Source organism: Acomys minous, assembly GCF_964271855.1.
Source record: "Acomys minous genome assembly, chromosome: 16".
Classification (NCBI taxonomy): domain Eukaryota; kingdom Metazoa; phylum Chordata; class Mammalia; order Rodentia; family Muridae; genus Acomys; species Acomys minous.
In genome coordinates, this window is record NC_140498.1 from 60,091,653 (window position 1) to 60,118,352 (window position 26,700).

A 26,700-nucleotide genomic window follows, 5' to 3' on the forward strand; every position below is an offset into this window, starting at 1 on the left:
GGAACTGTCACTCACGGTGATGACATCAAGGATGCTCAGAAGGCTGTTGACGCTGTCTCCAGGAACCACTTCCTTCACCACACACTCCTTCCCGTCCTGAGACACAGGGGCCGTAGACCAGTGCCAACCTCCTCCTAGTGGCTGCCACCTCCCAACCTACCCTGGTAATAACTGAATTCACAACTCCCCTAACCAGCTGCTGTGTCCTCTGCATCACTCTTTGCCCATCTGTGTGGACCTTTCCAAATGGTCATTCGGTCCTTTGATATATATTTTTTAAAGATTTATTTATTTATCATGTATATAGCATTTTGACTGCATGTATGCCTGCAAACCAGAAGAGGGCACCAGATCTCATTATAGATGGTTGTAAGCCACCATGTGGTTGCTGGGAATCGAACTCAGGACCTTTGGGAGAACAGACAGTGCTCTTAACCTCTGAGCCATCTCCCCAGCCCCCTTTGATATTTACACATACCAGGCAAGTACTCATCGGTGAGCACTTCACTGGGGGATTCAGGCACGGGCTCTACCACTGAGCTCCACACTAAGCCATCACTAACCTGACTTCAGAGTACACATCCCCAAAGGCAGTATCCTAGCTCCAGGGGAAACGCCCAGTGCCCAGCCTCCCACGGTCACCCTGCGAGGTCCACTCACAGGCCCTGGCAGGCAGAGCTCCAGGAGCCCATCTTGAACCACATAGATGCTGGCATCTGGCTGACCAGGCCGAAACACGTAGTCCCCCTGCCCAAGACGCTGGAAAACCATGTGCCGGCAGAGCTCCAGGAAGAGCGGCTTCTCAAAGTGACCCAGCACCCTATAGGATGGGCAGTGGGAAAGGGACGGAAGAGGTCAAAGCAGCCCCAGGCTCTGCAGGAACCCTTAAAACACCCGGACCCTGACACTTACCGAACATTCTTGAGCATGTAGAGCACCTCAGAGGGCAGGTGGGAATTGGCCAGGTCGCCCTCTGTGAGGTCAGCCTCCAGCACAGAAGGTGGGGGCTCCTTCCGCTGTAGGGTTGGAGTCTCCTTCTGGATACGCAAGATCCTGATTGGAGGAGGGGGTTAGAGCAGTGGTTCTCATCTTTCCTAATTCTGTGACCTTTAATACAGTTCCTTATGTTGTGCTGACCCCAACCACAAAATCGTTTTCATTGCTACTTTATAACTGTATTTTTGCAACTGTTAGGAATCTACATTTTCTGATGATCTTAGGCAATCCCTGTAAAAGGGGCATTTGACCTCCAAGGGGGTCACAAGCCACAGGCTGAGAATTGCTGGGTTAGAGGAAGACGTAAGGTTCAGGCAGAACTAACATACCCATTTACCCTTCTCTCTGGTTTATACAGAGCCAACCCTGGCCCACTGTCAGGATCAGGCCCTCTACTTACTTTTACCATTAAAGTTTTATTGGCACACTGCCATGTTAACTCATGGCCATCTTCTCACTTCAGTGGCAGAGCTGACTACCCAGCAGAGAGACTGTATACACCCCACAAAGCCTAAACTGTTTACTGCATGCCCTTTTACAGGGGAAAGTTATGGTGTAAACTTCAGGGCTCTGCAACGGACCCTCTAGTTTCTTAGGGGTTTATTTTATTCATTCATAATTTCACACATATGTCTAATGTACTCTGACCACACCCTCCATTGTCCTAACTTTTTCCTCTTTCTGCCAAACCCTTCCTTTTTGGGAAGTCCGCCTCTTACTTCAATGGGGGTATTTTGCTTGGTTTTGTGGCCCACTGAATTTAGTTAGAGGCGCCCACAGGAGCATGGGATGGGGGCCATTTACTTGAGCAAGGGCAACCTGCCAGTGACTACACCATCGAGGACTACGGCTCAAAGCAATCACTGACAGCCCATTTCTCCCCAGGGAGGGGTGGAGCCTCGGGAACCCCTCTCCCTGGACTCTGCAATTTCAATGATTGACTCCTAATGGCAATCTGAGATTCAGGCTGGCGGCAGAAAAGAAAACTCGTATTTGTCGCAGAAGACCTGAAAGTCAGTCACTCCAGCCAGCCTCGCCAAAACCGTGAGCTGCAAATTCAGCAAGGAGACCCTGTCTCAAGGGCGTAAGACAGAGCAATTGAGCAGTACACCTGACAAGTCTCCTCTGTGCACCCACACACCACACATCCCTATACACTAAGTCAATTAATTAAAACAGAAGGCAGCAACGGGAAATAGAAGAGAAGAAAAAATAAAACAGAGAGAGAGAGAGAGAGAGAGAGAGAGAGAGAGAGAGAGAGAGAAGGCCCATGAGATAGCTTCCTCTTGGGTCTCAGTGAACAGATCTGATGGTGACAGATGCCTGAGCTAGCCTGAGCTAGCCCTCCTCCAGTGTGGAGAATGCAGACACTGCAGCTATTCTAAGAACTTGGCAGAACTTGCTCCTGTGAGTCACAGTGGCTGTGGGGCAGGGCCCTTCACTAGCACAGGAGTCATGAGATAGACCCTTTCATACGAGTTCAATTCATCGATATGGAGAACCCCAGGTAGAATGCTTCAGTTTTATTGCTGGGTTTTGTGTTTGTTTTTGTTTTGTTTCTTTGGTGTTTTTAGGCTGTGTCTCATGTAACCCACCCCGGCTTCAAACTTGCCTAAGTAGCCAATGCTGACCTTTAACTCCTGATCTTCCCACCTCCGCCTCTTTAGCACAGAGATGTCAGGTATGCACCACGCTAGGCTCAGAGAGCATTCGTCTATCAAGGAGATCGTAAGCCTTTCCCTAGTTCAAAGTTCTGATATGATCATCCTGAACTCACAAAGACATCAGGCTAGCGTCTATAACATCATATGATCACCACATCCAGCTCATGGGGCAGAAAAGCTAAAGATACCCTTTTGTGTGCGTGAGTGCTTGAATGTGCATGTGTGCGTGCGTGTGTGTGCATGTGCATGTGCATGTGTGTGTGTGTGTGTGTGTGTGTTTACAGGCCAGAGGACAACCTCGGCTATACTTCCTCGGATCCTGACCAACTTATGTGTTCAAGACAGGGTCTCTCTGTGGTGTGGAACTCACCAAGCAGCCTGTGTTGACCAATGAGTGAGACCCAGGGATCTGCCTGTTTCCACCTCCCCAGTGCTGAGATGACAAGTGAGCTACTATAACCAGCTTTCTTTTTTTAAATATGGGTTTTGAGGATCAGATTCAGATACTGAAGGCTTGCAAGGCCTTTACCAATACAAGCCATCTCCTTAGCCTGATCATGACATATTAGAAACAGCCTTTTTACAAAATCCACAGAAAGCTCTGTGGTGACATGGCTTGTCACACAGTTGAGGGGAAGGGTGGCCCCCTGGTGTTAAACACATCCTTGAGAAACACCTTCAGGTGGACCTCAGGATGCAATATGCCAGAATCACATCTGAACTTACAGAGATCTCTGGTAGAGCCTTCTCAAAGACACTGATAAACACCTGACATAACCTTCCTATGTTTCTAATATAAATTATTATTATTATTATTATTATTATTATTATTATTATTATTTTCGAGACAGAGTTTCTCTGTGTAGCCTTGGCTGTCCTGGACTCACTTTGTAGACCAGGCTGGCCTCGCTCTCACAGCGATCTGCATGCCTCTGCCTCCCGAGTGCTGGGATTAAAGGTGTGCGCCACGACGTCTGGCTGCAAGAAATTATTTTCCTAAAAATTCTAACTTATATTTCTTTATCTGTGTGTGTGTGTGTGTGTGTGTGTGTGTGTGTGCGCACACGTGCGTGTGTGTAAGTTTTCTCCTTCCCCTATGTGGGTTCTAGGAGTACAACTCATGTCTTCAGGCTTGATAAGAAGTGCCTTTCCCCGCTGTGCCACCTTACTGGCCCACAAAGGAATCCTTGAAGAGGCAAACATGATAGGCACAGGCCAATCATTCCCCTCACCCAGGGGGCTGAAACAGAAGGGTCACACCTTCACGGCTTGTCTGAGTTACAGAGAAGACTGGACAACTTACCAAGATCTTGTCTAAAAAAAAAAAAAGTATAGGGTTTGGCTCACTGGTAAAAGCTAAGTCTCTGAGTCTAAGACTGTGTATCACAAAGTAAGTTAAATAAGCTCAATAAAACAAAAAAAGTAGGGCCAGCCAGATGGTTTATGGGTACTTTCTGCAGAGCCTTATAACCTGAGTTCAATTGCTGGGATTCACATGGTAGAAGGAGACAACCAATTGTCACACACATGCTATGACATGTCACACACATGCTATGACATGTGCACCCCCACACACAAACACATATACAATAAGTGAATTCTGGGTTAGTGGTATAGTTCAGTGGCAGAGTGACTACAAAAATGAATGAATGGATGGATGGATGGATGAATCAATAGGGATGTGGCTCAGTTAGTACAGTGTTTGCCCAGCACCACATAGATCAGGCACGGTGACACACACCTATAATTCCAACACAAAAGGGGGCTGGGAATCAATGCTGACTATATAGAAAGTTCCAGGCCAGCCTGAGCTAAATGAGACCTTGCCTCAGAAAACAAAACAAACCCAAGCAAACCACTACAACCCCCCAACCCCCCCACCCCCCACATACCCCACTTGGGGCCCCCAGGGAAAAGAACTATCCAGGGTGAACAACACAGACAGTTTCAGGAGAGATGCTGTCCGCCTTGAGATGTCCTGATGGGAGAAGATTCTCAAGACAGTCCATATGTTTAAAGGACTCTAAAATACATATACTTCGGTGTGAACTGACCCCTGCCCAGCACCCGATATACCCAGTGTCAGTCTTATTACATGTTTAAAGAACTCTAAAATACATATACTTCGGTGTGAACTGACCCCTGCCCAGCACCCGATACACCCAGTGTCAGTCTTACTTCTTAGCAATGTTAAGCATCTTCAGTTTCTTCTTCATGCGGGGCCGGGAAGCTGTGGAGACTGATGTGTCCACCAGGGAAGAAGTGGATTGTGACACCTGGGAGAATTAAGAATTTGGGTTCTCTGGGTGCAGTGGCGCAGGCCTGTAATCCCAGCACTCGGGAGGCAGAGGCAGGCATAGCTCTGTGAGTTCGAGGCCAGCCTGGACTACAAAGCGAGTCTAGGGCAGCCAAGGCTACACAGAGAAACCCTGTCTCAAAAAACGAAGACAACAACAACAACAACAACAAAAATGGGTTCATTTCGAGAGAGCGGAAGGGCAGATCGAAGGGGACCTGAATAAAAGCAGAAGTGTCCACTAATAAGTGTAAACAGGGAAAGGGCAAGGCTTTCGGTGGTCAGCCAGGCCAGCAGGAGGTCCTGGAATTTACCTTCCGCATAATCTTCCGGCCATAGAAAAGCACTTTGTCCCGCTTCCGGAACCGATACCGGGGGCCCTCCGGGGCTGGAGTTTCTGGAGATGGGCAGGAGAGGAGAAGGGGGTGCTTTGAGCTCCGCTCAAGTTCCAGCAAATTCCCCACCCTTGCCGTTTGTGGTCTAAGGGGACTGCAGCTCCCCCTCCATCCCTACAGCCTTCCCCCGCCAAGGGGCCCTCAGAATCCTCACTCTGCACCCGCAGCCTCCGCACCACCAAGAGGATGAGCACGGCGGTGACCAGCACTGCCACTCCGGCGCCGATCATCACGCCCAGCACCTGCGGAACGAACGGCACAGGCTGGGAACCGCATGTCGGTCTCACCAAGCCCTCCTCCAGGGCCTTTGAGATCCCTTCTGCCCCGGAGGAGGTCGTATTCAGCTCGTGACTCGGTGTCCCCATCTGCAGAATGGGTCAATGCGGGCTTTCTTCCCACCCCCCACGGTGGGGGTGGGGGGGGGGAGCGACCGCGTCTTCACTGAGGCTAGCTCTCCCGCGATGCATGCCGGGAAACGTAGTTCCGTCTGCATGCCCTTAGTTCTCGGGGAGAATCGCGTGGCGCACGGCAAGCCCGCCGGGAGTTGTAGTCCTGTGCACAAATTCCCTAACCCTTACCATTCCGGTTTGTAGTGGGGCCTCCATTGGTTGTTTCGGATTAGGTAGCAGGTCTGATGGTATGCAGTCCTGGAAATCGAGGAGCAGAAAGGACCAGAGCAAGGCATCAATGAAGCCTACCCAGCCCGGACCACAGGATCTTCCCCCCGTTTCTTCTCACAAGCCACGCCCCCAGATACCTTTGGCCTGAGTGACGTCTCCATTCGCCAGGATTGGGGAGAGAGCGGCTAGAAGGGGTGCTGCTGAACAGAGGAATGGGAGCAAATTGACCTTCTAGCTCAGATCAAGGGGTGAGAAAGACCATCCCCTAGCTTCCTTCACTTATATTTAAAGCCAACCAGACTTTCTAACGTATTCATCTGCACCAAATGGCCAAAGGGTAGCGGTCCTGAAACCCAGTCAACTGCTCCTAGAACAGGTGTCCTTAGGCCATGATCTCTTCTGACAGTGGCTTCTTCCTTAGCCTTGGCCTTCTGTAGGTCTGGACCAACCAATCCTCAGGCCAGACCCCCTTCTACACCCTATAACGACTTGATGTCCCACTCCGGGAATAACCAGGACCGTAAGACAGGAGGCTGAGGCGACAACTGGACTTGAGGCTTCTGACTCAAGCCTGACCCATCGAGGAAGCTGGAGACAGGGGATAGAGGAACACTGTCATGGACTCTCTTGGAAAAGAGGTTCTAGGGCTCTCGGGGTAGGATGAGCTCTCAAAGTGTTATAGGTTTAAGCTTGGAGAACTGTCACGTAAAAGGAAAGTTACAGGGTCTCCTGTGCGGAGCATCCCTGGGACTAATGGAATGATGCAGTAGGTGTAACCAGGGACGCCGGAATTGGGGGAGGTAGGAGGAACCGCGCACTGGAAAGTTACTGAGAGATCCAGAGACATATATAGCTACTAACGGAGGCACACATAACTACTAACGTAGTCTAGGAGCTGGGAGGGGGCACTTGGGCTTCCTGGAAGATACCGAGGGAGGGAGGAATGCTACCGCGACTCTTCTGGGATGCTAGAAATCTTTTTGATGCCCTGGTACTATTAATGGAAATTTAGAGGGATCGGCAGGTCCCTGAGAATTTACCTGGAAAATTGTTAGATTGACTACTCCCCTTCCGTACTCCAGAACACACCTTGCTATTGACGCGGAAACACCGGAGCAAGGAACTCAGGAACTGGGGGTGGGGTGGGATTAGAGCATCAGAAAGTCGGGACCTACCCGGAATCAGGACAAATCGAACAGGGGCAAAGCTGAAGTTCGCTAACGGTCCTCGAAGGGACACCCTTGCTCGGTCGATGGAAACTCGGATCATCCAGGAGTGGCAACCAGTGTCCACCCAGCGTTGGTCAACACCCCTAGTTTTCTGTCCGCTGCCTTAGACGCAGCACCTTTAAATTATTCCACTGCAGGACACGCCCCAGCCCCAGCCCCGCCTCCCGCCATGCTTGGAAGGTCGCACTGCGCCAGCCATGCCAAATGTGGCGGCCTCTTAAAGGAGCTGACAACTTGTGAAAGGTCTACCTCTCCCGCTACAAATTAGACCACCGCATTTAGGTTCCCTTTTATTTAACAGCCACCCGACATGCCCTCCCTTCCCCAGTGTCCGAGTTGACCAGCCTACGCCCTCACAAGGCCTGTCAGAAGCAGCTCTTTAAAAAGCAAAGTCTAAAAATAAATAAGCTGGGGTCCCAGCAGGACAGAGGATAAAGTCTAGTGACAATCATCTTGGACTCAGTTCACCAGCAGCGACTGGTCTTCCGGGGAGAGTCTGGAAGAGAGAAAAGGCAAGAAGGGGCATCAGATCTCTGTGGCACACACTTCTTCGTCCAGCCGCTATCAATCCCCAACCCAGACCCAGGGCTCCAACCTTCCACAGCAGCAGAGAAGGCTGCAAGCCGAGCCACTTCCGCGACGAAACTTGCCAGACGTGGGACTGTCCTGGCACTGCTCAATGTAGGCCTGGAGTTCACTCTTCTCCGCGCCAGTACCTCCTGGGTGCTGGGGAGAGATGAGCCCCCAAAACCTGGCATGAAAGTTGGTCCTGACCTCTAAAGCTCCTAAGGTCCAGTCAACTGGGCATCCCACTGTTTCTGTCTCACTTCTGGGCATTTGCCATGTGGCTTGCTTCCCTGTAGAAATCCTTCTCACCCCCGGATATGGCCCCAGGGCTCAGGTTTATTGGTTTTGTGGCCTCTGCTGCAGGCCAGGAGTCTAGATTGGGTACTTGGCAATCTAGCTTCCCCGTGGGAATAATGTAACACACAGTCATGAGAAGACTATTCTAAGCAGCTACCTAGCGGCACTGGCTTTTGGATACTTAGGTCTATTTGCTTAGTGTGTGTCTCCTGTGTCTTATGGGGTACAAAGAAAAGGTAGTTTCCTGCAGGCTGTGGGGAGCTAGATGAGAGAAGGCCAAGAACACTGTGTGGGGTGGCAGGGAGGCAGGATCCATCCAGCAAACATGTCCTAAGGAGTGTGGCGTGCACTGGGTACCAGGGAGAATCAACTGGTCATCGTCAGTGAGGAAAGTAAATGATGGTCCATGGACGGATGGCTGCTAGCAATAGGTTTAAGGGGAGCATGGAGGTTACAGTGGGACCCTCCTGTAGTTGGGGATTAGGGTGGGCCTGGGAAAGCTTCTAAGCTGGAGATGTGGCTCAGTTGGTAGAGTAATTGCATAGCATGCAGGAAGTCCCGAGTGACACCCCCAGCACCACAGACACGGGATGTGGCAGTACACATCCACCTACAAGTCCGGCTCTCAGGTGGCGGAAACAGGACAGGAGGAGTTCAAGATGGTTCAGAAAGTTAGTTTTTGCAGCCTGGCGGTGGCACATGCCTTTAATCCTAAGGCAGGGTGAGCTCTATGAGTTCAAGGCTAGCCTGGTCTACAGACTGAGCTTCAGGACAGCTAGAGCTATACAGAGAAACCCTGTCTCAAAACAAACAAAAAAAAAAAAAAAAAAAAGAAAGAAAGAAAAGAAAAGAAAAAAGAAAGAAAAGTTTTTTTGCCACCAAACCTGATGATTGCACATGGTGGAAGGAGTGAGTGAGCTGACTTCCACAAGCTGTTTTCTAATCTCTAAACACACTGTGCTGTGCACAGCCCCCTCCAGCGCCCAAGTAAGTAAGCTTTTTTTTTTTTTTTTTTTTTTTTTTTTTAAGAAAGATCATATGGGAGAAGGAGGAATCCAGTGAGATGGCTCAAAAATTCCTGTAGGTTGTCCTCTGACCTCCACACATGTAACAAGATGCACGTGTACAACTGCTCACACACTCATACAGAACGAGAGAGAGAGAGAGAGACAGAGAGACAGAGAGAGACAGAGAGAGACAGAGACAGAAAGAGACTCGGACATTTTTGTACCCAAGCAGGACAACAGGAGCCTGTCCTTTCCTGCCCATCCAGAAGATTCCAGCTGTGGTAGTCCTAGGCTACTCTCGAGAATGACCCTGACAACCCCAACTACCCTAAACCCAGTTCCAGTCTACTCTCTCCTTGGACTTCCCTCAGCCTCTGGGTCTCCCCGATTCCACCTACCGTGCCCCCAGGACACCTTTGTGAAGCCAGGCAGCCCTTGGAACGCAGGACTGACTATGTTCAGGGGAGGGGAAAGGGGAAACAGGACTGTCGGGCTGAGGGGGGAGGGGAGGGCGTGGGGGGAGGAGGGTAAAAGGCGGCTGACCTTGATGGTGTCGTAGGCGCCAGTGATGAGCGCAATGAAGAGACTCAGCACCATGTAGATGAAGAGGCTGATGAAGGAGTAGAGGTAGAGCTGGGAGAAAAGCCACACCAGGCTACTGTGACCCTGCTGGGCCTGCATGGCGGCGAACGTCACAAACATGTCGTCCCCGTTGATGAGTGAAAAGAGACACTCGGAAACCATGGACAGCGAGCGGAACTGTGGGCAGTGAGCTGGGGTTAGAGGGCAGGTGTGGCTGGAGGCTGTCAGGTTCACTAGGGGTCAGTGGGCAGAAAGACTGGCAGCTGAGCCCAGCTGAGGGTCATCGTATCAACGGCAAGGTCATGGAGTTAACAGAAAGGTCACAGGGTCAAGGACTGGTTCCTCAAGAGTCAGAGGGGCTGACAGGTGGAGTAACCCAGGCCAAGACAGTCGTCAGGGACCACAGAATGACCTAGTCACAGGGTCAGTGTCAGGACCACGGGGAGTCAGAAAGGGTAGGACAGGAAACAGCTACAACGTGCACAGGAGGTGGCTGAGCTGGTCAAGTGCTTCACTAGAAAGCCTGAGGTCCCCAATTTGATCCCCAGCACCTACGTAAGAAGCTGGGTCTGAAAATGTGCTTGTAATCCCAGCACTGGGGAGGTGGAGACAAGAGGGTCCTTTGGGGCTCAGAGGCCAGCTAATTTATCCTCATCATGAGCTAGAGGCCAATTAGACCATGTCTCCAAATAAAAACCAAGGTGGGGCTGGACACAGTGGCCCATGCCTTGAATCCCAGCATCCTCAGGCAGAAGCATGCATGACTGTGAGTTTGAGCTTAGCCTGGTTTATACAGTGAGTTCCAAGACGGTCAGGGCTACACTCTGAGACCTTATCCTCAAACAAAACAAAACTATTAGGTGCATGACTTTCTAGAATGGCAGAAAAGGCTGACCTCTGGCTTCCACATACATGTGCACACAGTACGTACACACACACACACACACACACACACACACACACGAACACATTTACTCACACAAATGAAAAACAAAGTGAAAAAACAAAGCCTACAAGTCTGTAGGTGTGCCAGAGGTCAAGGTAGGGTCATTCAGGTTATCAGGCCAACAACTAAGAGACCAGGGGGTGGGAGGGTGCTGGGGACCTGGGACCCCTTGATGGTAGCTCACAAGACCCCACAGCCCCAAGTATACCTTCACGTGGTAGGGCCCCAGCACAATCCAGCCACAGAAGCAATAGCCCAGGTAGATGACAGCCACACAACAACAGAAACGCATGACGCTGGGCAGTGCCACACGCAGCGTGGCAATCAGGATCTGCAGAGGCATAAAGGGACCACAGTGAAGGCCACAGCCATAACCCAACTAGATCTCCGACAGCAGGGAAGGCCTCACCAATGTGGCCAGAAGAGCTGCTGGGAGGAGTCTAGGACATACCACAGCTGGACTCAGCTGGACGGGCAGGTAGGGACAGCCTCCCATGGTCCTGCCCAGGTACAAGGACACATGTGTCTGTGGTAGGTGGGTATAGGAAAGAGATGTGTGGTTTGGTGATATAGCTCAATTGTAGAGTGTCTAGTATGCACAGGGGACTACATAAAGCCAAGCATCATGGCATACAGGAGTTCAAGGTCATCCTCAACCACAGCAGAGCTAGTCTTTTCATTCAAAAGAAAGAAAGAAAGAAAGAAAGAAAGAAAGAAAGAAAGAAAGAAAGAAAGAAAGAAAGAAAGAAAGAAAGATGCCAGGCCAGACAGATGGCTCAGAGGTTAAGAGCACTGTCTGTTCTTCTGGAGGTCTTGAGTTCAAATCTCAGCAACCACTTGGTGGCTCACAACCATCTACAGTGAGATCTAGTGCCCTCTTCTGGCACGCAGGAACACATGCGGGAACAATACTGTGTAGATAATAAATAAATAAATCTTCAGGGGAAAAAAAAAAGCCAAGTAGTGGTGGTGGTGGTGGACACCTTTAATCCCAACACTCAGGGAGGCAGAGGCAGGCCTTTTTGGTTTTTTGAGACAGAGTTTCTCTGTGTAGCCCTGGCTGTCTGGTGCTTTGTAGACCAGGCTGGCCTTGAATTCACAGAGATCCTTCTGGCCTTGAACTCACAGAGACCCACCTGCGCCTGCCTCTGCCTCCCAGTGCTGGGATTACAGGCACATGCTACCACACCCAGCCCAAGGCAGGCAAATCTTAAGAGTTCGAGGCCAGCCTGGTCTACAGAGTGAGTTTCGGGACAGCTGGGGCTATAAAGAGAAACCCTGTCTTGAAAACAAATTTAAAAATAACAAGAAAGAAAGAAACGAAGGAAGGAAGGAAGGAGAGGAGGAGGAGAGGAGGAAGAGTCTTGTGATAAGTCACTGACTGGCAGGAACTAGTGCTGCTTTGTGTGTTTGGGTTTCTTTGAGCGGCATGGAGCAGACACTCCCCAGGGCGGGGCTCAGGTGCAGAGAGGACTCACATTGTACTTGTGGAAAAATGTCAGGTATCGGATGACACCAACCCAGACGAGCAGTGTGGAGGTGCCGAGGAGGATGCTGCAGACGTCATAGCTGGCTAGGTTCTGTGGGCAGGAGCAGTAAAAAGGTCAACCCACGGGCTGGACTCTACCTAGGGGGAAGGTGGGCCCCAAACAGGAAAAGAGCCGAAGGCAGAGACACAGAACAGGACACTGGTAGGACTCACACCTTTGCCTCGATGCCAATCTTCATGACAGTCCCCGAGATGGTAAGTATGTCACTGGTGACCAAGAGGATGTACCAGCCATTGACGAACTCCAGCCGTTCCCACAGGCTGATCTCCCGACCCCGCCGGCGCCACATGAATGCAACAAACTCCTATGGGAGGAGCCCAGGTGAGGGTCTGCCTAGAAACCTCTAGGCCATCACCCCCACCATAGCCCCAGGGCTGGGCAAGGCGGGCACCAGCGCTCGTGACACCAGGGCCTCACGTTCTGGAGCAGGAAACCACGGAGCAGCGAGCGGGCACACAGCAAGAAAGACAGGGAGCAGGTGAGGATGACCACCACATCAAACAGAAGCCGGAAGCTGTTGTCTCCTGCAAGGAGAGGGTTGAATGTGATAAAAACTCATGTGGGGCCGTAAGAGGCTGGGGTGAGGGTTGGGGCCAGAGAAGGAGCCCGGGAGGAGAGGGAGAAGGCCGTGTGTGCATGGCTAGGGTCGGGCCATCAGAACACTTAGGGGCAGAGTGTCGAAATCTCTGATGAAAACAGTAGGATGGGGCATACCCTTTGTTTGTTTGTTTGTTTGTTTTTGGTTAAGCCAAGCACTCTACGAATAAATCTCCACACTGTTCTGTTTTGCTGTCTGTCTCAAAGACAGGATCTCCTATATCCCAGGCTGACCTCAAACTTACTATGTAGCCAAGGTTGGTGATGAATTCAACCTCCAGAGTACCGGGATTACAAGAAACTAAATTTTGGGGGGGTGCGGGGGGAGGCAGGGTGTTTCTAAACAGGGTTTCTCTGTATAGCCCAAGCTGTCCTAGAACTCACTCTGCAGACCAGGCTGCCTGCCTCTGCCTCCTTAGGGCTGAGATTAAAGGTGTGCACAACCACCACCTGGCTAGGAAAAGCAATTTTTAAAAAAACATTTCAAAGCCCTGAGAATTTGAACATAGATCCTCATATCTTCTAGAAATTTTTTTTTTTTGCCATTGAGCTACATCTCCAGCACTTTTTGTTTTATTTTGAGACAGAGTCTCACATTGCCCAGGATAACCCGGAATCCATTCTGTAGACAAGGATGATCCTCAACTCCTTGTGCTGTGAGATATATATATATATATATATATATATTTTTTTTTTTTTTTTTTTTTTTTGGTTTTTCGAGACAGGGTTTCTCTGTGTAGCCCTGGCTGTCCTGGACTGGACTGGCTTTGTAGACCAGGCTGGCCTCGAACTCACAGTGATCCACCTGCCTCTGCCTCCCGAGTGCTGGGATTAAAGGCGTGCGCCACCACCGCCCGGCTGTGATTATATATTTATTTGAAGTATTGAGGATTAAACCTAAGGCCTTGAGCATGGTAGACAACTACTGTACCACTGGGTTACATCCCCAGCCATTTTTTTTTTTTTGAGACAGCCCTGGCTGTCTTAGACTTGCTTTGTAGCCTAAGCTGGCCTTGAACTCACAGAGATCTACCTGCCTGTGCCTGGAGTGCTGGGACTATAGGCATGCACCACCACACCCAGCCCTCCCCAGTTATCTTTTTACCTTTTGTTTTGAGACAAGGTCTCTTCGATACTGCCCAGGCTGCCTTTGAACTCATCCTGTAGCCCAGCGGCCCCGGCAGATTTTGAATTTGTGAGCATCCTACATCAACCTCCTGAACAGTTGGGATTAGAAGCCTGGTTCCCTTTCAATGAACTTGACTGGGCCCAGGATACTCCCAGGCAGGACAAGAAGCCTGAACAACACTGCTCTGTGGGTCACAGGTAAGGCAGGGTGGCAAGGGCCCCTGGACAGTAGCATCTGAGGCCCAGGAAATGCCTGGGAGGACCAGGATTGTTTTGGGGATACTGGGGGTATCTGAGGGTGGGAAAGTTTACCATGTCTGGAGACATTGGGGTGTCTACACTCCTGGATGTGGGTCTGGGTCTCTAGGCGGATGGGGATCCGTCCACTGTGCGCTTTATTGTCAAATGTGATCTGAAGGGGTAAGGGCAGAGTAAGCCAGAGCATCCCCAAGCACCAACCCCAGCCCCTGTGGCAGGCTGGCCTATCCTCTACCCCGTGGCTCGCATACCATCTTGGGTAAACACTCCTCTGATGCCCCTCAACCAGGCAAGGGGAGCTTGGGAGTCCCGAGGGTCACCCAATTGCTCACCAGGACGCTGAAGGTGTAGCAGTCTGGGATCTCATTGTTGATGAGGCTCTGCAGGTTAATTGTCTTCAGCTGGAAGTGGATGGTGACGTTGATCAGCCTATTGGGGGAAGCGTGGGTGAGGGGCAGGACCCAAGGGCAAGCCATTCCTATTCTGTGCTGACTCCGCAGCTGGCGGAGGAAACGGCTCATTCAGCTACCCACCAGGTCACTGCGTGGTGGCCCCACTCCCCTACCAATGCCATGAAAGTGGCCTCAGATCCAGATGGCTGGACTCCTATCACCTCGACCCACTCCATCCTCAGCTGGACCCTTGGGCCCCTCAAAAGGAAAGGGCAGTACTTGTGGAATTTCAGCGTGAGGTTCTTGTAACTGGTGCTGCCATCCGAGAAATCCAAGTCCTCACTGGGGATGTCGGGGGGTCTGTCAGGAGGATCCACCTGGATGCAGTCTGGGGACAGGCAGTCATACAAGGGACTCAGGGAGTCTCCTACAGCACCGTCAGGCCTTCTTCACTGTTTTAACTCCCACTTTATGCTTTATTGCTTTTTTTCCACACTGGGGATGAAGCGTAGGGCTTATGTTCCAGGCCAGAGTCCACCAGAACTATACCTCCAGCCCATCCCTTCACACTTAACTTTCTGCTGCCTCCACCCAAGGCAGGGTATAATCTTCCTTATACTCTATAGAGATCACAGCATTCCACAGCCCCCTGCCAAAGCTCAGTGTCATGCATTCCACTAAGCACAAGGCACATGTCAAATTATTCATGATTATAGAATCCAATCACACAAACAGACATGTAACAAGGTCAGGAGTTTAGATCTTTTCTTTTTTCTTTCTTTCTTTCTTTCTTTTTTTTTTCACCTTTAGCTCCTCACTGGGGGATTCTAGGCAGGCTCTATACTGTTGAGACGCATCTCTACCCCCTCTGTCAGGATTTAAATCCCAGAAGCCTAAACTCCCAACAGGTAGGCCCTGCCCTGGCTACTTACTCACCAGTGACTACCCTTGGGTCAATGTCAAAGGTATCATTGGCTGGGTCCACATGTCCACGGTGGTAGTAGCGCTGGCAGACAGCCAGAGCCGAGCCATTGGCCCAAGGGCCTCCTCCACCGCGGACATAGGCATACCGACCCAGGGATACCTCAGGTAGTATCAGGTACTGTGGGCAGAGAAGGAGAAGGTCTGTCAGCCTCACCTGTACTGTACTCTGTTCCCCCAACCTCCTCACGGCTGCTCACTGTACCTGGTCCACAGCATAGAAGATGGCTTGGTAGAGCTGCTCCTGCGTATAGGCAGCAAAGGTGTCATCAGCCCCATCAGAGTAGCCCAGCAAGAAGAGATGGCGGAAGGCAATGGTGTTCTCTTCCCGGAATGTCACCACCAGCTGGTTGCTGAGCCCGAAGAGAATGAGCTGCCAAGAAGGAGCCAGAGGTTTGCCCAGCAAAGCACAGGGAGAGGAAGAAGAAAAAGAGAGCCCAAGAGATGTTCCCCCGGGGTGAGACAAGATGCTCCTGGCACTGCACGGGCTAGCCTGTACCTCGCTATGCAGTCAAGGATGACCTTGAACCTGACCATCCAGTCTCCATCTCCCAAGTGCTGGGATGATAAGTGTACACCACAACCCGTAGTTTATACAGTAGTGGGGATGGAACATGGGGCTTCATGCATGCCAGGAAAGCACTGTACCAACTGAACCACATCCCTGGCTGTCTTAGGGTTATTATAGTGATGAAACACCATGACCAAAAAGCGACTTGGGGAGGAAAGGGTTTATTTGGCTTATACTTTCATATCACAGTTCATCACTGAAGAAAGTCAGGACAGGAACTCAAACAGGATAGGAAGCTGGAGGCAGGAGCTGATGCAGAGGCCAAGGGGGTTGCAACTTACTGGCTTTGCTCTGCATGGCTTGTTCAGCCTGCTCTCTTATAGAACCCAGGAGCCTAGGGATGGCACCACTCACAGTGGGCTAGGCTCTCCCCAATCCATCATGAATTTAAGAAAACGCCCAGCGGGCTTGCCTACAGCCAGATCTTATGAAGGTATTCTCTCAATCGAAGTTCCCTCCTGTTCAATGACTCTAGCTTGTGCCGAGTTGACATAAAAACCAGGCTGTTGGCATAAGGTTATTGTGTAATTCAAACGCTGATTTCTTTATATGCCACATCTTGTTGCAAGCCTTGTTCTGAGAATTTCCTGTCTCAATGTTGTATAAACTCTGCTCCCCATTTGCCCCCTTGCATGCCAATAAAGAAGCTTATAGCCAGTTGCTGAGGAGGGGAAAGAACAGGGCTGGGCTTCCTGTCAGGCAGAGAAGGAGGAGCTGGAAGTAGGGACTCAGCCACAGGCAGAGGCGCAGGAGAGACGAAGACGACTCAGCTGCAGCAAAGGACGAACTAAAAAACAAGTAACCTGGGGATTTTGGCAAAGATGGAGTCAGGATGACACAGAGGGTTAAGAACAGACTTAAGCTGCTCAAGATTGTGTTCTGAAGCTTTGTAAACAAGTACAAACGAGTCTCAAGTATTTTGTCTGGTAGTCAGGATAAGAGAGAAACTAAGAGAAACAAACACAGTTTTGTAAAAACAACATTACGCACTTTCGTCTCTTCACTTCCCACTCCTGAAGCTCCATGCTACACGGATCAAAGCATCCCCAATGCACAACACAAGGTGGGTACTACTACACCTCATAGCAGTGGTGAACGGTCAGTATGTATTACTGACTGACAAGCTGCGTGTTAAGCCCACACCTCCAGGATAGGTTCCATGAGAGGTCTACTTTTGCTGAGGGGACATTGGAAGGATGGCATCTGATTGACTGGACTTGAATTCCATCTATTCCATGCTCAGCCATGGGGTGACTTTACACAATTATGTGAGCCTCAGGGGCATTCTGGGTATACAACAGAGGTAAGAGTAGCTAGTCATCCCGAGGAGCTAAAAGGCATTACTGAACACAAATCTCAGACTCATTTCTGACTGGTAATACCACTGACATTGTCATTACGTGGCAGCAAGGGGCTATTCTAAGACCAGAACAGTGGCTATAGCGGCATTTGGCTGGGGCCCTGCCATGTTGGTCTCACCTGCACAGTGACCACCAGGATCTTGACCACCTGCAGCATCAGCTTGCAGGGCTTGCGACCTTTGGCCCGGAACTTGTCACATGGACTCATAAAGAAGTACTTGAGGCGGCGGCGGAGGTCTTCCTCTTCTGGGGGAGTTGTTGGGGTAGCTGAGGTCCCCACCTGGGTCCCATACCCAGGATTGGGGGTCAGCAGCCGCTCAGTCTCTAAAAGAAGGGGAAGAGATCAGGGATGGACAATGCTTTCTGCTTGCTTCCCCAGCAAGGCAAGCTACCACCAACCCTACAGGCAAGAATGAGTGTACCAGAGAGACTAGAGCTTGAACCGTAAAATGGCTCAGCAGGTAAGGTGTTCGCCACCAAGTCTGACAACTCGAGGGTGAGCCTCAGAACCCACAAAGTGGAAGGGGAGAACCCACAAGCTCACGTGCACACACCATAAGTGAATGTAATGAAAAAAAGTATTAAAAAAAAAAACCAATAACACAGGTCTGGGATGTAGCTCCTCTGGTAGAGTGCTTGCCCAGAATACACAAAGCCCTGATCTGACTCCTGCATAGAAGAAACTGAGCACGGTGGTGCACATCTGGCACATCTGGCACCCCAGCCCTTGGGAGCTAGAAGCAGGAGGATCAGGAGATCAGGTCCATCTTTGGCTATACAGAAAGTTTAAGGCCACTTTGAGTTCCACAAGACCCTGGGGGGAGGGAAGGGCAACTTGGGAGGAGGTGGGTAGAAAGGGGGGAAGGCAAGGTGGAGAGATGGCTCAGTGGTTAAGAGTTCTGAGTGCTCTTCCAGAGGACCCGGGTTTGGGTTTGATTCCCAGCACCCACATAGCAGCTCACAACTGTCTGTAACTCCAATATCTAACACCCTCACACAGACATACATGCAAGCAAAACACCAATGCACAATAAATAAATGAATGAATGAACAAATAAATAAATAAGTGAAAGGGGAGCAGGCACAAACTCAACCCTGGAAAGTTAAGGAGGAGGATCACAAACCAGTTCTAGATCACACAAGCCAGCAGGGTGTGGTGGTGTATGCCTTTAATCCCAGCACTCAGGAGGCAAAGGCCGGTAGATCACTGCAAGAGGCCAGCTTGGTCTACAAAGAGAGTTTCAGGACAGCCAGAGCTATTACAGAGAAACCCTGTCTCAAAAAAACTACCCAAGCAAACAAAACAAAAACAAGCCAGGCATGGTGGCACATGCTTTAATCCCAGCACTGGGAGGCAGAGGCAGGTGGATCGCTGTGATTTCAAGGCCAAGGCCAGCCTAGTCTACAAAGGAAGTCTAGGACAGACAGGGCTCTTACACAGAGAAACCCTGTCTCAAAATAAATAAATAACTAAAAATTAAAAAAAAAAGAAAGAAAGAAAGAAAGAAAGAAATCTAAACAGACAAAAACAAGTTCTAGGCCGCATAATGACAGAAAGGCTGGCACATGCCTATAATCCTGGCACTTGTGAGGCAGAGACAGGAGGACCAGAAGTTTAAGGTCATCTTCAGCTATATAACAAGTTTGGGGCCAGCCTGGGATTCTGTCTTAAAGAGAAAGAAGGGGAAAGAAAGGAAATGGAGGGGCTGGAGAGATGACTCAGTGGTTAAGAGCACCACCTGCTCTTCCAAAGGTCCTGAGTTCAATTCCCAGCAACCACATGGTGGCTCACAACCATCTGTAATGTGATGTGATGCCCTCTTCTGCCCTGTGGGTGTCCATGCAGGCAGAGCACTGTATACATAATAAATAAATATTAGAAAAAAAAGAAAAAAAAAGGAAAAGGAGAGGAATATGACTGCCCTTAGATATGGTGGAGAGAAAATTTATTATTGTTAACACATGGGAGAGTGTAGCCAAAAGCAGGAGCATCATGTCCCTAGGCCATGTGAGGAGAGGAGGAGGGAAAGGAAAAAAGGAGGGAGGGGGAACAGGTGCAGCAGCCAGGAGGCCTAAAAGAGAGTACACGCAAGGGCCAGGGACCCGAAAATGGCTGGATTAAGTAGGGAAGGGCAGGGGCTGGAGAGATGGCTCAGTGGTTAAGAGCACTGCCTGCTCTTCCAAAGGATCCGGGTTCAATTCCAAATCGACATGGCAGCTCACAACTGTCTGTAACCTCAATATCTGACACCCTCACATCAATGCACATAAATTAAAACTAAATAAAAATATTTTTTTAAAAAAAGTAGGGAAGGGCAGCCAGGAGGAGGAGAGCCCAGCCTCTGGGCTGAAAAGATAAAGCCCCAGGGATGCCAGCCAGGAAGGCCTCATATCAGGTAGGGACTGAGGGATGCAGGGAGAACCTGGCAGCCAGTGTCCACTTCGACATGCTAAATGGGCACTTCAGCCCTGTGTCCCAGGTTTGAAACCTAACCGTTGGTGGTAAAATGGCTCAGAGAGTAAAGATGTTTGCTGGGAAACCTGACAACCTAAATTCCAATCTTGTAGAGCCTCAACCTTATCTTCCAAATGAGGCTACTACCATCCGCCATAAGCTGAGAACTCAGTACTCAGATGGCCCTTATCAAAGAGCCTAGACTGAGGCTGGTCCCCAAGCCCCAAATGCAACAACCTTCTTGTGGGAGCCCACCCCACCCCCTTATCCAAACTCCAGCCTACAGATAATTAGCGCAGAGCAGAGCCCATAGTCCAAGCATTCTCAGGACAAACCCTCCAAGAATACCCTTTGACCTCATTAGAACCAAACCCATCCCAGGCCACAGGTCTGTCCCTAACAATAATAGACACTGACGTAATAACTCATGTCTGCAAGCCCAGCACTCAGAGGAAGAAGAAGTTCAAGTCTTGCCTGAACTACATAGCGAAACACAGGTCAGCTTGGGTTACAGAACCTGACCCAGAAGAACCCCAAAACAGGCGCGCTGGCAAGGTGACTCAGTAGGTAAAGGTGCTTGTGGGCCAAGCCTGACAGCCTCAGCTCAGTCCTCGGATCCACATGGTAGAAGGAGAGGACAAATTCCTACAGATTGTCCGCTGCAGCCAACAAACTCATCACCCACCAGGGAATCAAGTACTGGGAATCACGCAGCCAAGAGCCAAACCCCACACTTAGTCCATCTCCCTCAACTCGTCCAGGAAGTGGAAATTAAAACCATCTACACCTGCCAGGCGTGGTGGTGCACACCTTTAATCCCAGCACTTGGGAGGCAGAGGCAGGCGGATCGATGTGCATTCGAGGCCAGCCTGGTCTACAAATAAGATTCCGGATAGGCAAGGCTACACAGATAAACCCTGTCTCAAAAAACAAAACAAACAAACAAATAAATAAACAGCAACAACAAAACAAACAAACAAACAAACAAAACTATCCCTAAGGCTGGGATCCAGAAGTCACTTTTGAGAGTCCCGACGGAGCAAGCAGGGAAAAACTCACTCTTCAGTGCATAGCTATAGCTCACTCAGGGGCATGGTGCTCACAAGTGCAATGCAAACACTTGAGAGTTGGTGGTGGGGGAACTGTGAACTGTGGGCCAGTGCGGGAGAGCCAACTATGAGTACAGGAGCAAAGTCCCCAGGTGGCAGCAACTGCTGCAGTCCCAGCCAGCTCTGGTTCTCTCTGTCTCTGTCTCTGTCTCTCTCTGTCCTAGTCCAGCCCTAGTCCAGGTGGCCTCAAACTCATTAGAAGATAACCGTAAATTGCTGATTCTCCTGCCTCCACCTCCCAAATAGTGGGATCACAGGCATGCCTCTGCTCTTAGCTTTCACCCGTACTTGTAGATTTGGGGGGGTTTGTTGTTGTTGTTTGTTCAATTGTTTAAAGACAGAGTGTCACTGCTGGCTTAAATTCAGAGATACACCTGACTTTGCATCTTGAGCCTGAGTGCTGGGATTAAAGGCATACACACAACCATGTCTGGTTAAAATATATACTCCCCGCCCCCAAGACTGGGTTTCTCTGTGTAGCCCTGGCTGTCCTGGACTCACTTTGTAGACCAGGCTGGCCTTGAATTCACATCGACCCGCCAAACTCTGCCTCCCAAGTGCTGGGATTAAGGGCGTGCGCCACCACGCCCAGCAAAATAGATTGTTTTCTTTGTGGTGCTGGTGGTGGTGCTGGTGCTTGTACATGCTATACAAACATTCTGTGCGCCCTTCTTCCAGCCCTAAAGCTGCCAGGATTAAGTTGAGCCATGTCACTACCTGTGGCTCCTCAGGTAGTCACAAACCTGGCTCCTCCCCTTTTCAGTCTAGGTGAGCTTGTTTACAAGCTAGTAGAGAGGAAAGCCAAAAGGCAGGCTGTAACTCCCTAGCTAAGATCACAGCTAACCCCTCCCAGGCACTACTACTAGCCAGGACTCCCACAGGACTGTCTACAGCCAGCACCTAGTAGGGATCAACAGGCAATGCCATCCCCAGATTTCCCCCAGGGACAGGCCTGGAAGCTGGGAGGGCACAATCTCAGTTTAGGAAGGCAAGAGTGCATTGGTTTGGAGAAGTGTAACTGAGTTAGCTCCCTAGTTCATGGAGTCCGTCCCTCTAGCTCTCTTCCCGCCTGTGTTTAGGGAGGCTGCACACTTATTTGGACATTGGCTGCCAAAAGGGAAGCCTTGGGTCTCGGGTGCAGGTCACTGTCCGAGTTCCAGCAAACTAAGCAACAGGAACTTTGGCTATAGCTCAGTGGTAGTGTGCTTTCCTAGTGAGCTGGGCCCTGGGCTCAATCCAGAAGGAGGAGGAGAGGAAGAGGAAGAGGAAGAAGAAGGCTTCATAAGGCCTATAATCCCACTACTCAGAGGCTGAGGAAGGAGCCAGAACCACCATGGCTACAGAGAGACCCTGTCTCAAAACAAAACAAAACAAAACGGGGGGCGGGGGGGTGGGGAGAAAGCAAGCAAAACTAATTTCAGGATCTACAGAATAAGACCCAGACCCAAACAAAACCAAACCACCACCCATAAAAGCCTTGAGCTTTAATACTCTCCTAATGGGAGAAGCTGACTGCTGGCCTGTGTTTACAAACTCTGAGCAGAGACTAGGCTGGGGAAGGCAACACTCTGACGGGTCACAAACAACCTTGGGCAGGGAATGCTTCATAATAACAACAACAATAAAGTCATCCATGGTGACACATACCCAGAATCCCAGGACACGAGAGGTAGAGGCTGGAGTTACCAGGAGTCCTGCCCTCTTAAGCTGGAGACTTTTGGACTATCTGCCTTTCTTTCATAAGGCAACTAGGTTTGTACTGGCCTTCAGGATTGACAACAACAACAACAGCTTTCTGCTGTAGGTTTTAAAGGCTGACGCCCACCCACTGGTTCCAGGAACCACAAGCCTATCTCTGCCCCATAGAGCACCTAAAGAAGTCTGCACCAGGCTTTAAGGAGAAAAACAGCAGAGGTCGGGAAGATGGTGTTCACCCACCACCGAGTTCCAAGAGCCACTGCTTGAGGTCAAGCGATGCTCGACCCATGTACTACCTGGGTTCTGGCTACTATGCAGGCTCCCCACCTGCGGTTAGAGATGTTGTTGGTACCCACCCGTCACCCAGGTTCTTTAATGCGATTTCCCATCTCTCCCATGGGGGCTGTGAGGAACTTCAGAAATGGAAGCTGGGAGTACATCGCCCAGGTTCTAAAGGAGCCGTCTGCCCATCCCTTCCCTATGGAACATCTGAGAAGTCCATACTGGACTACAGGAACGGGAAGCTGGGCGCTCGCCGACCAAGGTCGGGGATGTCGCTGCGCATTCGCTGCCCAGGTTGTAGGAGGCATCTGTCAATCGCTCTCCCATAGGAACCCCAGAAGTCCGCAATGAACTTCAGAACGTCAAGTCTGACACTCGCTGCCCACGGTCAGATATGTCGACCGATGCCCACCCGACACCCAGATTCTGTGCTCTGTGGAAGCTCTCCGCTTGAGATCGGAGATGGCTGGTGCCCACCCGCAGCCCAGGTTCCAGAAGCCGAGCGCCCATCTCTCCATCCAGCACTGGAGAAGCGGAAGGCTCGTCGCCGGAGGTCGCGGAGCCGGGCGCGCCCTCCCGCCGCCCGCGCTCACCTGAGCCGCGCTGGCCCGCCGCGGTGGCCATGGCCGCACGGTGAGCGCGGGATGCGGGCGGGTCGGAGCGCGCACCGCGGTCACTGGGGCCTCGCCAGCTCCCGGCGTAGCTTCAAACCCTCCCGCATCAGCTGACATGCGCCGCGGTCACGTGAGCGGGGTGCCGGAGACGGAACACGTGATCAGGCTCGACACCGCGCACTAAGGCCGGGCTGAGTCCGCCCCAGCGGCGCGCACGCGCCCTCAGCCTCTCCTAGGCTGAAAGCAGTTCCGCGGTCCTAGTGCCGACGAGCAACTCTAACAAAAAGATCTAGGAGACAAAGCTGGCTTCTAGGTATGGCAGGGACTGGTTCCGAACTGGTCGGGGCGTCAGCCTCGTGGTGACGTATATGTCCAGAGCTTGATCTGTTACCCTCCATAGTTTCCGGTGATGACATTACTTCCTAAGCTAAAAAATATCCTCCCCTCTTCTCCCAGAAACCTTTTCTGTTTCCCATTTAACCTACAAGAAAACTGCATTTCCTAAACCAAATGGAACCATTTCCCACCAGCCCAAAGACAGGCCTTTCTGCGCTACTGCAACTGCCAGCCTCCTCCTAGGAGCTGCTAAGAATGTCTACCTTCTAGAAACTCCTACTGGCTTCCCATAGCATTGCAACGACCAGAAAACTTCCCACTTAAATTGACCACTAGTCTAATGTCTACCATTCACTTCTTTACGGCCTCGGCATTTGCAGTCTTGCTTGGAATATGACAGCTAAGAGCACAGGTTCTGCAACGAAGGCAATTCGAGTTCAACTCTAAGCACTTCTAACAACCACCTCAAGGTTTTCCAGAGTGCCTTAAACTGTATGCTGTTTCCTTTTTATTGTTAATGATAATAACAATTTTCGCCTCCTTTGCAAAATGGGATTCACCCCGTTAACTGCCTCCCAGAGCTGTACCAAGGATTAAATGAGAGAATTCAAGACCATCGGGGCTGGAGAGATGGCTCAGAGGTTAAGAGCACTGTTTGCCCTTCCAAAGGCCCCGAGTGCAATTCCCAGCAACCACATGGTGGCTCATGGCCATCTGTAATGAGATCTGGCGGGCAGGCACACATGCGGGCAGAATACTGTATAAATAATAAATACATTGTAATAATAATTAATAAATAAATGTTTTAAAAAGTCAAGACCATCTTACAGAGCTGGGATTGTATCCCTGTTGCTAGGGTGCTAGCTTAGCATGCACAAACTGGGATCACTCCCCAGCACTGCAAAAACAAGGCATGATGGCCCATGCAGTCAGTAATAATCCTTCCTCAAAAGCCAGGCATTGAGGCTAGGGAGATGGCTCCGTGCATGGGCACCGGGTAGGCGGCTTAATGGCCCAGGTGTTTGCCCTGCAAGCATAAAGACATGAATTCAGATCCCTAGAGTTCGCATAAAAACCAAGGCCTGGTACCTACAAGCCCAGCACTGAGGCACAGATGAGAGGATTCCCTAGGACCTGGGGCCAGCCAGTCTAGCCAATCTGTGAGCTCCGCGATAAAACAGGTGAGGGGCTGGAGAGCTGGCGCATCAGTTAGGAGCGCTGGTTCTTTCAGAGGACTAGAGTTCAATTCCCAGCACCCACGTGGATGCTCACAAGTTCCAGTAGGTACAATGCCCTCCTCTTCTGACCTCCAAAGGCACTAGTCGTGCTGCACAGACTTACCTGAAAGCAAAACACTCATATATACTAAAAATAAAATTATAAATAAAAAAGTGGTGGTGGGGGTTTGGAGAGATGGCTCAGTGGTTAAAAGCACTATTTGTTCTTCCAAAGGACCTGGGTTCAATTCCCAGCACCCACATAGCAGGCAGCTCACAACTGTCTGTAACTCCAGTTCCAAGAGATCTGACACCCTCACGCTAAAGCACATAAAATAAAATTAAATAAAAGGGGGAAAAAGTTAAGAGTAATTGAGGAAGATATGAACCTGGACACCTTACCTCCACGTGTACACACACAAACACAGGCACTCACATTCACACCTATAATACATATGCTCACACACACACACACACACACACACACACACACACACACACACACAAGGGGCATGCTGGGACATGTAGAAGATGGATTTTGAGACTAGCTAGGTCTGTGAAATGATACCCTACATCCTACACAAAACAAAAAAAAAATCTCCCCCAGGAGAAGTGGTTTCTCCAGCTAAATCAGAAATCTTGCTATGGTTTTAAAATGGTCCACCATCTGTCCTTAGTTTTGAAATATTTCCAAAGTGTCCAAACTGAAATAGTGTCCAAATTGTGCTAGTTGTGCTTGCTGCTGAGACCCCAGTGAGGCACTGATGCTTATTAGGGTCTGGTGGTTAACACCTGGAACGGCAGCACTCAGGAAACTGAGGCAAGCCCAGACTACATAGCAAGCTCCAGTCCAGGCTAGGTTACAAAATGAGACTCTAGCTCAACAAACAAACAAACAATGTGGTGAAGAGATGGTTTCGACGGTTAAAGCTGGGTCAGTACCAGGACACATATGGCAGTTCACGGCTACCCACAGCTGCAGGTCCAGGTGACCCAGCACTATCCTCTGGCCTTCCAGAGAGGTATCTGCATGCACATGATGCACTTGCATGCACGCAAAGCACGCATACACATAACATAAAAATAAAACAGATGGATCGATAGGTAAAGGTACTTGCTGCCAAACCTAATGACTTGAGGTCAATCCCCTGGACCTTCGTGTAGGAGAAGCAACTCCTAGCTGGGCGTAGTGGCGCACGCCTTTAAGCCCAGCACTTGGGAGGCAGAGGCAGGCGGATTGCTGTGAGTTCAAGGCCAGCCTGGTCTACAAAGTGAGTCTAGGATAGCCAAGGCTACACACACACACACACACACACACACACACACACACACACACACAATGTACTTTTTAACTATAGAGGAGACGGCTTGGTGGTTAGGAGCACTTATTGCTGTTACAGAGAACCTGAGTTCAATTCCCAAATCATGGTTTATAACCATCTGTAACTCCAGGTCCAGGGATGCAGTGTCCTCTTCTGCCCTGTGTGGCTGCTCCGTGCACATGGTGCACAGATATGCATATAAGCAAAACATTTATATACACCAAATACAA

General features: G+C 50.3%; 2 protein-coding genes across 7 annotated transcripts in view; both read right to left on the reverse strand.

The window, feature by feature from the left end:
- The window catches only part of PNPLA6 (patatin like domain 6, lysophospholipase), a 30,828-nt gene extending 23,544 nt beyond the window's left edge, over positions 1-7,284 (reverse strand). Inside the window, exons 1-9 of one of the 6 annotated variants that reach the window (XM_084764480.1) lie at positions 7,147-7,284; positions 6,109-6,171; positions 5,930-5,998; positions 5,506-5,593; positions 5,271-5,353; positions 4,839-4,936; positions 913-1,053; positions 661-820; positions 16-96 (exon numbers count right to left, since the gene is read on the reverse strand). In XM_084764480.1, coding sequence (XP_084620606.1) covers positions 16-96; positions 661-820; positions 913-1,053; positions 4,839-4,936; positions 5,271-5,353; positions 5,506-5,593; positions 5,930-5,998; positions 6,109-6,132 — 744 coding nt within the window. In that variant the 5' untranslated portion in view covers positions 6,133-6,171; positions 7,147-7,284. Of the gene's footprint in view, positions 1-15; positions 97-660; positions 821-912; positions 1,054-4,838; positions 4,937-5,270; positions 5,354-5,505; positions 5,827-5,929; positions 5,999-6,108; positions 6,172-7,146 lie in introns of those variants that run through there. The other 5 variants (XM_084764478.1, XM_084764477.1, XM_084764476.1 and 2 more) reach the window with 5 other exon arrangements.
- Positions 7,285-7,477: 193 nt separating this feature from the next.
- Positions 7,478-23,764, reverse strand: MCOLN1 (mucolipin TRP cation channel 1). Its single transcript, XM_084764502.1, has 14 exons — positions 23,575-23,764; positions 17,556-17,761; positions 15,711-15,878; positions 15,461-15,626; positions 14,804-14,912; positions 14,465-14,561; positions 14,187-14,286; positions 12,567-12,673; positions 12,304-12,453; positions 12,078-12,179; positions 10,808-10,930; positions 9,615-9,830; positions 7,796-7,926; positions 7,478-7,696 (listed from the first exon to the last, which is right to left on the reverse strand). Exons 1-14 carry the CDS (start codon positions 23,603-23,605, stop codon positions 7,660-7,662), a joined length of 1,743 nt encoding a protein of 580 aa, XP_084620628.1. The 5' UTR covers positions 23,606-23,764; the 3' UTR covers positions 7,478-7,659.
- Between the last annotated feature and the right edge of the window lie 2,936 nt (positions 23,765-26,700).